This window comes from Passer montanus, unplaced genomic scaffold, assembly GCF_014805655.1.
Source record: "Passer montanus isolate IOZ18808 unplaced genomic scaffold, ASM1480565v1 scaffold53, whole genome shotgun sequence".
NCBI lineage: Eukaryota > Metazoa > Chordata > Aves > Passeriformes > Passeridae > Passer > Passer montanus.
Window position 1 is genome coordinate 5648548 of NW_024370263.1, and position 14405 is coordinate 5662952.

The window sequence follows — 14405 nt, forward strand, 5'->3', positions numbered from 1 at the left end:
CTTTAACCATTTTGTCCTTTTATAGGATCCTGGCATATTATCTGCCTGAGCTGTGGGCACAGCAGGAAGATCTGCAAAACACAGCTCCCACATCTCCACAGATCCAGTTACACAAGCAAAGCAGCAGTGCCAGTTACAACTCAGTAACAAGATGAAATCATGTGCCAGCCCTCAAAGAGATTGATCTCTCTGGGCATGCAATGCTGATTCCCATTTCTTCTGTCACAGCACTTTACATTCAACCTCTCCTCCATCCAATTCAAGCTACAAATCTCACACTGCTCTCTGAGGCACAGGACATTAAGGTTTCTAACCTTAATTAAGCCTTAAGCAAGCTGCTTGTCTTTAGATTGTAATCAAAGCAAGCTACTGCACGTTTCAGCTTGGTTATCTGCTGTGGGTTCTACAAGCATAAATGTTGCCACTTCTCAGTGGTGTTACCTACCCTGACCAAACTTGAAAGATCTTCATCTTTGTGTTTCTGTAACTGCAAAAGGAGAACAGAACAGATGGTGAAGTCAGGATAGGTCTTGTATGTGCCAGTGGAAGACCTGATTTTGCAAAACTTTTAAGACCCAATCATGCACAATCAGTCCCCGCACAATAATTTTTAGTTAAGTGGAACTAATCAGATGAGCATGTCTGTACCAGCTTATCATCTGTTTTAAGTACTCTTGCATGCAAGAAAAGGTGATAGAAAAACTCAAAAAGCAACAACACACTGATCAAGCTCAAGCAAACTACTTTCACTATGTAAACCAACAGACCCTTTTCTTGAAGTATGTTCTCCACTTGTGGTATTCCCTAATGACTATTTCAATTCTTCGTTTCCAGTATTTCCCTTCTGTTGCAATGGCCTGAGAACACAAACACATACCATGAATGACACGGAATCACACAAGGGCTGAATATTCAATACATTTCCAAGCAAATATTCAGGCATAAAAAATGCAAAAGAAAGCATGCTAATTCTGTTTGAGCTCATGTATCAGCAGCCCACACTGTCCCAGAGTTCAGCTATCACAGAGCAAATCTGACAGTACTAACTTCATCTTTCCCACAAAAACCAAACACGAGGTGACGTCTGACTGCACTGTCAGCATCTCCCACAGCAGCTCAACCATAACTAAGAGTTAAGAAATGGCAAAAAAAAAACCCTTTAAAATTAATTTACTGAAATATAATATATAAAGCACACAATATCCTGTGAATTTCACAAGGCCACATGCACAGACACACACATAAGCAAAAGCTGCTACGAATGACACAAAGCAATAGAAATCTGATGTCCAGCTCAGGGGGGACCTTGCAGGCCACACACTGATGGCAACAAAAGGATCACACGATATGGGTCTTCAATGTATCACACAGAGCAGTGTGTAAGTCGGGGAGAGCAGACTAATGAGAGCCTTAACTTGGTGTTCGAGGGTCACTTTCAACACAAACATCAACACTGTTCTTTCAAAAACCTGAGACAGTTCCACAAACTCATCTGGAACTCCTCTGAGTTATAAATTACTCTAGAGTTATGCAGTATAGAGAGAGCCACATATTGCCACATCAAGGGCCTCACTGGTTTTCTGCAAGGAGCCAGAGGGCAGATGTTAGTTTTCATTTATGTTTACAGGAGCACAAAAATGAAAGAACACAAACTCATATTTGATCTGTCTGTGAAACTACCTCGACAGAGAAAAAGAAATTGCTTGTTCTCTTGAAACCACACCTCTACAATTACACAAAATATAGAAAACTCTCCCAGGGTCACTTAGATTCAGTCCTGAAAATAGTCATCACTCTGATTTCCCACCAACTTCCAGTCAAAAGACAGCAGTGGCTGTCAAAACCTTAACTATTCAAATAGTACTTCTGTGATTTATGATTCATTAAACTACAACATTAACATAAGTTACACAGATAACAAATGTCCTGGTTGCACCTTGATCATCCTCATGTGATGAACTCACAAAACCAGGTTCACTCTGCTTTTAATGGTTCCTTCTAAATAAAACCAGAGCACAGATTGGCTATGCTGCCCTTGTTCCCAGCAGACCAGAAAATCCTGTTACAACCTGCAGAGCTCCCTGGGCTGCCCCCAGGGTTTCACACACCTCTGGCCGCCGGTGCTCGTCGACGTCCACGGAGCCGTCCAGAGGGGTCACAAAGTGGCACACGGGGTTCTTGCGCTTCTCCAGGTCTGAAACAACAACGGCAGTGCGAGTGCTGAGCACGGGCAGGGCCTGCAGAGCTGTCACTTCGGTGGCAAGGGGTGACAGGGAGCCTAGCCAGGATTCCTTCCCGATGAACAACATGAACAGGGAGATCTCGGCTGTGCCTGGAGCGCCCAGCACATCCTCAGTGTGGGCACATCCAGGAAAGCCCTGATGCAACGGCATTGCCTCTGGAACATCAGACCTTGAGCAGATCCCCGAGCTTTTCACTAGACAATAATTTCAATTCTCTTGCTCTCAGCGATGTCTCAGGGAAGACCCGCCCCCAGCACGGTACTTACACTGCATGTACCAGGCCCTCCAGATGGCGTTATTGAGACGGATTTTGTCTCTCCACTGAAGCTTCAATCCCTTAAAATTTTTCCATTTTGGTGAAACCAACCTTCCGCTGCAACAAAACAGACAACAAATCATTTTGCTTTCAGTTTTTCTCTCTCCCTTCCTTTCCAGACAAAGCATCCCCCTAAACCAGCAGAACTGTCAACAGACGAAGCCATGCTTGGCTAGTCCCAACTTTTACTGTCCACGGCTCACTAAACCAGGAGCCAGAGCTCAATCCAGTCTTCATGTGTCCTCCAAAATAATTAAGAACTGTCCCAACTGGTCTCAAGAATGTCAGCAGGAATTAAATTAATTTCACTCACACTTTTCTCTTTGCTAGTATCTCACCTTTTCTAATCCCCACCTATGAGCTTCCACCAACTGGGATTGAGATTATTTAAAATTAGGAGGCTTCTGCATGTTTAGCCAGATACAGTTCCATTCAGTTTTCCAGGCTGGTAACACTGGAAAGGAGGAATGAAATGCCAGTTCTGGACCACTAAAAAAATACAATCCACCAATTCTACACTGCTGGTAATCAGAGCTGGGCACAAAGGAGTACCAACAGACTAGTAACCTCTCTGAGGAAAGGCAAGGCTGGAAAAATAAATGGTTTATGCATGAATGCTCCTGGGGGGTGGAAGGGAAGTGGAAGGAAAAAGGAAGAAGCAGCAGGGACTCCAGTAAGCACTTTATAAACACAAACTACCCAGCCCTTAAAACACACCTTCATGAATCATTAATCCACACCATTGACAGGGCAGAGGAAGTAGGAAATACTTGTAACACAGTACATTTCAAGACAGAGATTAAAGCATAGGAACTGTGCCTATCCCAGGTTTTCTGTCTCGTTTTGGGGGGCTTTAGCCCCACATCTTCCAAGTTTATGTCTCCTGTGCTATGTGGGAACCTCGCTATGAGGGAACTGGACCAGCAATACCAACTGCAGCCCACACAACAACAAAGGGAACAGGTTAGTTTGTGCAACGTCGCTATGAGGGACCTGGACCAGCAATACCAACTGCAGCCCACACAACAAAGGGAACAGGTTCACCTTGACACACCATGAGCATCAGGTCAAGGGGTGAGGGACACGAAGGAGTGGCAGCAGCAATGTCACCCACACACACTCTGCCCTCTCAGAGAGATCCCCCGAGCACGTGGTCAGTCAGGAATGGTCTCTGCCATGAACTGCAGTGGCACTGGATGTACCAGCACAGACAGTGCCTGGCACAGGCCATTTGCCTCACACATTCGGTACAAATGAACTCAGAGAGGGATTATTTATCCTTAAAAGCTCATTTCACATTTAAGCCCTAAAATCGCTGTGCAAATAGGAAGTACATCCTACAGAAGAGCAAAGCACTTCCCCTGGCTCAGCAAAGCCCATGCACAGAGCCTGAGGGTGGAGAACTGATAATTCCCCGTTTCCTATTTGGTCTGGGAAACCTCCCAACAGCAGCTCTTTTTGAAGAAACCTTTTAATAAAACTTGCAAGACTAAAAACAAGTAAAAAGTCCTCAGCCTAAACAAAAGCAACCAGAATGCCAGAGCTGCCAATAACAGGATATTAAACTAACATTTTTCCACATATTTGCCTCACCATTTCTTTCCTCCCTTGCTGACACCACAACTGCTCTCACACTCAGGTACTCCCACAACTCTGACAGTAACAGAGAGCAAATGCTGGGCTCCAGCCAAGAGATAGGTAATGAAAATCAGCTCTGCTCTTTCCATTTTACTACTGTATAAAATGTCAGTTGTGGCAACAGGTTGTAGCAATGCATCAGTAGATGAGTTGCTGCCTGACTGATTTTGTTTTTCCTCCTCGTCCTCTTTAAAAATAAACTGCAATGTTCTTGTATGCACAAGGAAGCAGATGCAGAGATCAAGCATGAACTGCACTAAAAAGATAATTCCCAGCAGCAAGAGAACAGGCAAGCGACCAAGTTGTGAGCCCCATCCATGCCCAGCTGCCCCTTTGGGGGTTAGGCTGTACACTGGACTATGCTACAAGGCTCTGGTGCAGCTTTTGGGACACCAGTCCTTGATAAAAATGAAGTATAAACAAAATTTGGTACACAAAATAGAACATGAGCGTGCCCAAGACAAGCAGACTTGCTGGAGCAAGCAACTTCACTGACTGGGAGAGAGAGCAAACCATGTCAAGAAATTATTAGCAAGAAATAGGAAAATCATTGTTAATGTACTTGTGCTGTTACTGGGCTTTAAGACACTCAGTACCATCAGCCTCTGTATGGTCACAGACATTGAGGAAATCCTTCTGGATTATTTCTCTTCAGTAGTGCATCTGTACACCACTCTTTGAAATACATCTCCCAAAACTCCACTTTTAAATTTCAAGACTTTTAGATAATGGCAAGATCTCCAGCTAGTTCATCTCACTGTTACCCAGCCCATGTGTCAGGGCACAGAGTGGATCTCCACCTATTTAATATTTCTCCCATCACTGCAAACTACCCCAACACCTTTGGAGCTCACTGCACAGCCAGCTCTGCCTCAGAACCACTGCATTCCTTATCTTCCCTTCCAAACCCAGACCAAAGCCCATCTTTTCCTGTTTCTCATCTGTACATTAACAGTTTGGAGACAGGAGATTAACGTGCTGATGCATCACCAGCACTGACAAAGTGCCCACATGCCTTTGACTAAGAAATCTGTCAACTTAATGTTCATCTCTTCACAGCTCTGTGTGACTCGACAGTTTGCCAAAGCAACAAAACTCTAATAATCTCCACTCAGAATCACAAGAGCAAATGCTTTTCTATAAAAAGACTAAAAGGAACTGTAATCAAGTCTGGTACACTCCTTGCATCTTCAAAGAGCTAATTAAAACTGAAATTAAAACACAAATAGTTTTAAATATTTTCAATTACATTATTAGAAAATGCTAAACAAGACTTGTACATCAAAAGAAGGAAGTGATTAAGAACCTATTCTTAAAATAATTATTATTTTTAGTTCCCATGGGAGCAAAACACAAGTCCAGCTTGAGGTCATAAGTGAAACGACTTCAGCCTCAGTGGAGAGGAATCAGCATGAAGCTGACAATAATATTTAGACACTATTCCAAATTCCAAAGTCAATGGAAAGTCAATTACTTTGAACAGCACTGTGACTGAGAGCAGCTGCCTAACTGAAAGCAGTCTTCAAATTTTAAGGCAGCAAAACAACAACAAGGAAAAAACCCAAACAACTGGAGAGACCATCTGGCTGCTGCTCCTGCCAGTTCTTTGAGACCACACCAACTCCTACAGCAAATGTGGAGCAACTTCCCAACAGGTGGATGGTCACCATGTACCTGCAGCACAGTCCAAGAGCCCAGCCCTGGTCTGGCCACCTCTCCAACAGCTGCTGCAGCTCTGCAGGGATGCTGCTCCCAACAAGGGGAGCAGGAGAACATCCCAAGGGAGAACTGGACCCAAGAGCACGGTACAAGCCAGGACAGCTGCAGCCACGGCTGGTGGGAACGCTGGTGCTGCACAGAGTGCCCGAGCTGAAGCACGGGGAGGGAGGCTGCTGGGGGCATGCTGCAGGGGATGCTGCTGCCAGAAGCAATGTAAGCAATGCTGGAAGAATTGCTCACAGGTGACTTTCATGTTCTCCTCACTATCACACACAAATCAAATCAAAGCAGCTGAAAACCATCCGATGGGTGACTTGCACTGCATTCCAGCAGCTCAGCTCAGTCTCCCATGCAGAAACCTCCACCTCCCGAGTCTAAATGTCCTCATCAAGTGATTTGATCACAGGAAACCAGCCAAAAGAGCTTCAGCTCAACAGCCAAGAGAGCTGGAAATCCCCTTGGAGGCAGAGGCCCCAGCGTGCTTTGGAGGAGTCGCAGGGCTGTCACAGGAGAGGCTGCTGGCACCCGAGGCTGCCCCTTCCACCTGCGAGTCCTGGATACACCCAGAGGCTGCAGTCCATTCCCAAGGTTTTCTACATGCATTTTCCCAGCTCAGGAACTACACCTCAGACAGCTGAGATGCAAGTAGGCCAACAGATAACACGGCACTGATCTCTCACAACTCTCCATTTCTGAAACTCCAGTGAAAGCAGCTGTGTATTAACACAATTACAAACCTTCAAACATCACAAAACTTGTAGCAGTACAAGAAAGAGACACCCACTGTGGGAGTGTGACCCGATTCCCTTCAACATCTTTGATTCCTAAATTTTTCTTCAATCAACTGAAATGTAATTAGGGAGCAGGTTGTATTCTAACAGCACCTTGACAGGATCCATTTACAAGCAAAGTTTTGTCTCTGAGAATCTCATTGTTTTGTATTAGGTTAGTAACACTCAGTTAATGATCTTGCAGGATACTTTAGGGATGCTTTAGCCACGGTAGAGACAAGGCAAAGGCATGACCCCCTTTCTTAACAGATACACATGAGATGCCATTCACTGCTGCAAAATTTAAACCAGCAGCCCTCCCTAGCACTGAAACAGCATTCAATTGATAAACTCAATGTGAAACTCCTTCTGACATCTGTAGAAGCAGGATCAAGCTCGGAGATGAGATGACTCACAACAGAAGAATCCCCTGTTCTCCTCCCTTAATCAGAGGATTTTAAGATGGACTTCAGTCAGCATAAATCCACATGACACAAGCACCCTCTGGATTTGGGCAGAAAGGGACATTCATCTGCATGCAAACCCAGAAGAATTTTAGGGATTTTTCATTACTTATTAGTATTAAGAAACGCCAGCATTTTATGAAACTGGTTTCTACAAAGAGCACTGAAGAGGCAGAGGAACAGACTTTAAAATATTAACATAAATTCCATATATCCCCCACTTAACAGGTAGTTTGAATACATGTTGATTAAATGGAAACTATATGGTATAGCATGGTAGAGCTTATGTGTTTTACACAGCTCAAATGCTTTACTCAGCTGTTTCTGATTCAACTTCCCCAGCAGTTCCCCATTTTTTATCTCCCTCAGAAATGCTTACAACAGTACCACAGCCTTATGTTTAAGTCCTTTTCTAACAGAAGGCAATAGGGAAGACTTTGCTGTAAACATCAGCCTGAAAAATCCCTTTTTCCTGTTCAGAAAAATGTAAGTTCATTCTCCACACCATGACGTATAAAAGTCGCTGAGCAGGAATTGCAGCTGGGAAGTGATCCTGGGATTGTAGTGAACTAAAGGCTGCACCAAGTAGGAAGTTTTTAAAATACCTTCTGAGGATGGAATGCAGGATCTCCTGCTTAAAACAAGGAGAGAGTGAATTACATGCCCATGGCTACAAAGCGTGTGAGTGATAGAAGTAGGACATGGATTTTTTTTTTTATGTACCACTGAGCTTTATGGATAAACCCCTCAATTTCCACCCTCTCATCTTTCATTTTTTCAATACGCAGGGACAAGGAAAATCTCTGGCTACATTTGGCTCCCTAGCTCAGGAGTGTGTTGTTTTTTCTCTTCTCCTCAGTGAGCACCTGGCCAAGATCTATGGTACATGGAATTTAAACACAAACCTCCAAGCACTGTGGTTTAGATTCCACAGGCCTGCCCTGCTGCCCAAATATGTACTCCCAGCAAGCCCAGCAGATAGGCTGGAAAGCAGCTACTGCATGTCTGCAGGAATCCCTTCCACAGATCACTGGAATCCAACGTGCTATGGTTGTAAACAAATTAGTGTTTTCAAATCTGAATTTTGTCAATTCAGTTTATGGCAACAAGCTGCAGAAATGGCCTTTGCTTTTCTGTTTAGGTAATGGATTCCCCCTGCCCTTGTGCTAAAACAACTTTTTTTTGCCTTTATTAGCTCCAGCCTCAAAACCCACTTCCTCTGTGCTTCCCCCCAGTTCCTTCCTGTACACAATCATGCAGTTTTTTGAGGTAGGGTAATAATTTTACTTTAATTGCAGGTAATGGCAATGAGGCTCTTAATTTAAGTAGAGGACAACATTCAGACTTGATAGCACAGTAGCTAAATAGATTAGCTTTTTCAGCAACACAGGAAAGGAACTTTCTGGCTTCTCCCCAGCATTTTTTTTTAAAGGCGTGGTTTTAGTTTGTTTTGTCATCTCCAATCTGTTTTGCTGGGGAGTTGGGCCTGTCAGCTCAGCTCTCCAAGAGCCAAAACTAACAGTATTTCCCCAAACAAAGGTTCATTCAGAGAATCAGATTATATGCATTGTGTGTTGGAGCAAAGGGGCAAGCAAGAGAAACCAAAACATCTCTACATGGTGTGAATGTGTGTAGGACTGGCGTGGAGACCAGGTCTGAGCATCTCACAATTCCTACCTACAAAATTAATCCCAGCTGCAGCCCGAGGATAATAATCCCAGACAGAGCTCATTTTAAAAGCCAGATGTAGGGCAGGTCATTTTCTTTGCTACCTGGTTCATCCTCCTTCCCTGAAATGCTCCTGCAGTAGCAGGCTCAGGGTCGTGGAGGGATGTTCTATTGCCCACAGACCACAAAGCACAGCATGGAGCTTTGTGCTCAAGTTAAATTAAACACTTTAAAACAACCAAAATGTCCCCTCACTGTTTGATTCGTCACCTTTTGAAAATAATACTTCCATCCTAAAGACAGAGATACTGGACCAGACAAATTTTTTTCCTCTGTCATGAGCATTATCTATTAAGAACTGTTAGAAAAATAAAAATAAAGATCAAATTTAGCCACTAGCAAACTGGAATTGCAACACCTGCCAAGACACATGTTATCTCGACTGATTTCACGCAGGCAGGCTCAGGTATGCACCTCCTGAAATGGAACAGGAAAGTGAAAGGTCAGCTGTATGCCTGAAGCAAATACTCCTGCCCCAACAAATCCACAAGAAACGTTGATTTATTTACATTATAAATTCAATGCTATTTTAAGCTTGGACCTTTACTGTAATTTGCATAAATGAAAGCTTGCAATGCCTGGGCTCTTGCTCAGACAACCTGGTCTATGCTGGACTCAGGAATGACCAGGCAGGTGTTGTGTCAAGGCAGCCTCCTCAGGAACAGCTGAAAATCTCACATTTTGGGAGCACTATCACACAAACCCAGTTTTTCAAACCAGGAAAGGAGTCTCTTGCTGCAGTTTTAGTCCAACACAACATGGCCAGGGTCAGCTGTGTGCAGGGGGAGGCTGCAGGCAGCTGGGAAGGACCACTGAGAAATGCCTTCACCAGATGCAGGTTATGAAAGGGTGAAAAGAGCACAGGGCAAACATAAAGATCAGTACAAATACCAAGGAGACTTGAAGGATATGGTGTCCTTCAGCCAGTGGCTATTTAAAGACTCAAGACTATTCAGACAGTTTCTCATTTCCAGTCAGAAATCAAAGGATATTTCTAGAAATGTTCCTGCTTTTCAGACACTTGTCCAACAGTGGCTCACTTTAGTACAGAACTGGAACAGCAAGAAAAGAAAAAAGCTGCTTAAGTACTGCCATTAATATGTCAGCCAAAAGGCTGAGAAAATGGGCCTGACCATCCCATCTGTCACTGCTGACCCTCCCCAAACCTCTCCCTGATCCTTGCTGTCTTTAACTTTGTAACTTTATAAATATTAACACTTTATGAAAGGCCACACGCTTCCACTGTCAAAAATCAGGACCTTCTTAAAGAACCACCAGAAATCCCATCATGGAAAAAGAAGCTGACACACAAAACTGACACAGTGCTCTGAGATCCAGGCTCAGAGCACATCCCACCCCCTTCACTGCCCAAATCTGAAATGCCAGGATGGACAGCAGCTGCCCATGGGCACAAAGTGTGTCAGTGGAAAGCAAGGACAGAACACCAGCCAAGCATATCCCAGCCACACACCCCACACTAGAAATGCCACGAGCAGGGTAAGCTTTAGCAAGATCTGATTTATATTTGTCACATCAGATCAGTATGTTTGGTTTTCTTTTTTCAACACATTTTATTTTCCTTATTTTTGAAGTGCTTCCTATGCTCTCATGCATGGTGGAAAGAAGTGTTATTTTTTAGAGCTATTTCAATGTAAAGGGAAGTGATCCTACTTATTTCAGTGTCTTGAAATTTTCCACTTCTTCCTAAGACTTGATTTCGGTCACTGGCTTTTCATCAACCTTCTCAGAATCACAATATTCACTACAAAGAGCTGTTTCCCAATAGAGATGCTCAGGAACTGATAGGGTTTTGCAGCACACATCCATTTCCATTTAAAAGGATGGCTGCTGGTGAGGGACCCTCTTGAATGGAGAGCTATAAATGTGTCAGAATCTTTTTGATCATTAAGGTCCCAGCCTAGATTAATGAACTGATCAAGATGTGATGATCTGGGACTTAAAAGATTTTTCACACACGGAGCTTCTGAAAAACCCAAACAAACCTTATCAGCATGGAAGATCAGCCCAGTACTCTGAGCAACACACATACCACCAGAGCCCAGAGCTGTTTACCATGCTCGAGAAACCCGAAACCAGCACTTCTGCCACAGAGGATACTGTAACATTCTCTGAACTACATTACACCCTATAAATACACTGCAAGAGTTCAGGGATCTTATTCTGAAAGCGCCTTACAGGTTTCGAAAAGCAGAGATGCTCTCCCAGCTCTCCCCTTGTGACACAAAGCTTTCATCCCAGCTGTCTGCAGCCAGCTCCCTGCAGCTTGAAAAACACCAGGCTGATTCCCAAATTCAGTTATTACAGACTCAAGACTGCAACAGCACACACAGCTTATTCAAAGTTTACATAAAAGCTGAACCAGAAACTACACAACAGACAGAAGCAGGGTAAAGGCACCATTGTGTTACTACTGAAACTACTCAAAGACCAATCAAAATCCCATAGAAAGATGATGAAGGGAGGAAACTCCTTCCAGAACTCACACAGAATAGCCTGGAATGTGGAAAAAAATGAAGTCTCTAAAAGGTCATGCACAACTCACAGGAAAAGTCTCCACTTAGACCCTTCTTGGACTGTGTGCAAACAAGTGCTCTGGCACTTGTGCTGCTTCACCAAAATCAGCCTCTCCATTCATGGTGAACACCCCACTGCCCTGTGCATGGCCGTGCCATGGGGGCAGCCACATCTCAAACACCACAGGAAAACTCCCCAGGACCCACCCACCCAACACCACAGAAGGCTGAACATTTAGAGAACACAGAGTGGAAAACAAACTTCCACCTGTGGGTCACGAGTCAAACTGGAGCTGTGAGGATCCATCTGCTGCAATGCAGGGAAGGCCGTGTGAGTGACCCTTCCTTAATTAACTGGGACACAGGGCTGGCAGGGGAGCAGCTAATAATGCTCATGCCACATAATCCTCACCCACTTTTCCCAGATGGCTCCCGTTGCCTTTCTAGGATTGGACAGGCCAAGGGCAATGCCAGGTTCCCACACACAGATGGAGAGATCACCCCTGTCCTTGGTGGCTCCAGTCCTGCTGAATTGTTGGATCTGTTACTTTATAATGATGGTGGTTATGGTAACTATGCACAGCACAGGGCCCTGATCAGTGTTTCATAGCAGTTAACTTCAAAAAGCAATATTTAACCTCACTATATGGGGTGAGTGTCAGAGGAAGACCTGGTTTTATTGCATGATATCTATAAAGTCACTCCTTTGCTCCCAGTAACCACCATGACTAAATATCAAGCAGCAACATGGTTCAGAAATTCCCATGCCATTCACCTGTGCACCAGTTAAAAGACACGTCTGGACTGACTTTCAAATGGACTGAGATGGTTTATGTCCCAAAGCAAGTGGTGACTTCACCAGTAAAACATGTGACAGCATCAGCACTTTCACAAATCTTACTACAAGCAAAACAACAACCAAGTCACTAAATGACCCTCACTCAAGTCTTCTTTGAACTGTGTTTTTCCTACGTGCCAAAAATCACAAAAAGCCAGTCCCAACCTTCATTCTGTAGAGTCCTGTCCTGGGGACATGACAGTCCCTTGAGAAAGCTCATGTGAAAGGTAAATAACACTTTTTATGTGTTTATTGCTATGGAGAGAAGCAACCTCTCCAAATTTCCTAGGATCTGTCTCCCTATTTCCAAAATCCTGTTACATGCACCCAGCCTATAATCACCACATGCCAAGCTTAGACACCAAGCCTACTAATGTGCTAATAAAAACTGCTAATAAAAGTTTTAGTCTCCTTAAGCTCTGCTAAGATTTTTACTGGAGATTTGAGGGTTCTGCGTGTACAACTGGATACTAAAAACAGATGGGATCCATGCTGAGTTCCTAAACAACAGCCTTCACTGACCAAAATTTTATTAGAAACAGTAATGAATTAGCTTTTATTGCAGAATTCTATGCATCTACTTGCAGAGCTAAGCTCTGCTCTTCGGTAACATCTGCTGATTTGATAAAGTAAGGAAGCGCAACCTTATCCCATGGTTTTCTCTAAGGGTTAGCAATTTCACACAGCATGGCAGAGCAGGATTAGGAATGCCTCTGGTTCCCATGCAGTCTGGCTGCAGCTTACCCTTCCTCACAGGAAGAATGACTCAGATCACAGTGTCATTCCTGTCACAAACATACTGGCTCTGTGCTTTCACAAGACCACGGAATCCCCAGCACCTCCAGGCAGCAGCACAGAGCGGGGCTGCTGCCACAGAGAGCAGCCACAGCCACACACTCTGCCCTTATCTGCAGCTTCCAGAGACCAAATGCTGCCTGGAATTTTTTCCCAGCTGATACTAAAACACCGTGTAGCTCACTCCAGCACTTGGCACCTGCTTTGGCAAGGGCTGTAAGAAGCCCCACCCAGGGTGCCCCAGGCCCAGCCTTGCCCGTGCTCAGCCCCAGCAGTGGGAAGGAGCAGGTGCTTGGGGAAGGGTCACAACAGGACGAGTTTGTCCCTAGGGTGCTCCTGCCAGCTCCCAACAACCAGCCCCTCCCAGCTCTAAAGGAAAATTCTATCAGCAAGTATATTGACTCACTCCCTCAAAGTGAACTGAAGAACTACAGTTTCTCCTTTTGCTGTTTATAGACACTTTCCCCTCCAGCTGAGTATGTTTATTGATCTGGCAGGACTCTGCTTTGAAAAGGGAGGGATAATGGCATTTTTAGTAGAGAACAGCCACTGCGGTGACTGCTCAACAGCTTGGATGCCCCAGGTTTTGGACAGATGGTTTTGGTTTCCCAAAGCAATTATTTCACAATCTCTATTTTAGGTGTCAAACATGGTTGCTCATAATTACCTGAAGTGAGTGCAGTTTCCTCCTTGAGGACATTTGTATTTCTGATCACGTCACTCCTCCCATCCCAACACTAGATTAATTTGAAATAAGCTGACAACATTCAAAGAGCTTCTCTGGCTCTGTAACAGATCTAAATATTTCACAACCATATCCAAATCCCTTGACTTAGTCCTTCCTTTCTAGAAGTTTTATATCCTCTAATTCAGAAATGTAATTTTTGTATGTTTGCAGGTGGCAAAACCTCCTCTACAACCCCTGCACTCAATTTTCCTTCTCGAAAGCTGTGTTTTAAAGAGCAAAAACAAGTAGATGTTTCCCTTCCACTGCTTCATGCTTTCCCACATCTGGCACACCACCAGCACATTTTCTATCCAAGTTTCCTCAGCCTCCATCCTGTCAGGGACAGATGTTTACCAAGCAAACAGAAATCTGGACTAAGCTGTGCAGATAGCAATATGCAGGAGTTTATACAGGGAAATGGTGATACGTTCTTTGGACACTGTAAGGACAGGCTAACATGAGAAGCAGGGTATGCAACATGCAGAGCTTTGTGTGCTGCTAAAAGGAGAGCACATTTCAGAGCCCTTCCCGAATCCACTACACAGCTTAGCAGGACCAGGACTCTGCTGTGCTGCCTCTCACTCAAATGCTGGGAGTTCTCGTGATGCACAGCTGTCACTGTAAATATTATTA

The 14405-nt window shown here is 44.3% G+C and overlaps 1 protein-coding gene across 2 annotated transcripts in view; it reads right to left on the reverse strand.

The window, feature by feature from the left end:
* Positions 1-14405, reverse strand: part of LOC120509703 (MLX interacting protein) — a 44485-nt gene that overhangs the window by 19341 nt on the left and 10739 nt on the right. The window contains exons 1-5 of one of the 2 annotated variants that reach the window (XM_039724692.1): positions 11442-11562; positions 2510-2616; positions 2109-2194; positions 768-857; positions 446-487 (exon numbers count right to left, since the gene is read on the reverse strand). In XM_039724692.1, coding sequence (XP_039580626.1) covers positions 446-487; positions 768-857; positions 2109-2194; positions 2510-2616; positions 11442-11530 — 414 coding nt within the window. In that variant the 5' untranslated portion in view covers positions 11531-11562. Of the gene's footprint in view, positions 1-445; positions 488-767; positions 858-2108; positions 2195-2509; positions 2617-11441; positions 11563-14405 lie in introns of those variants that run through there. The other variant, XM_039724693.1, reaches the window with a different exon arrangement.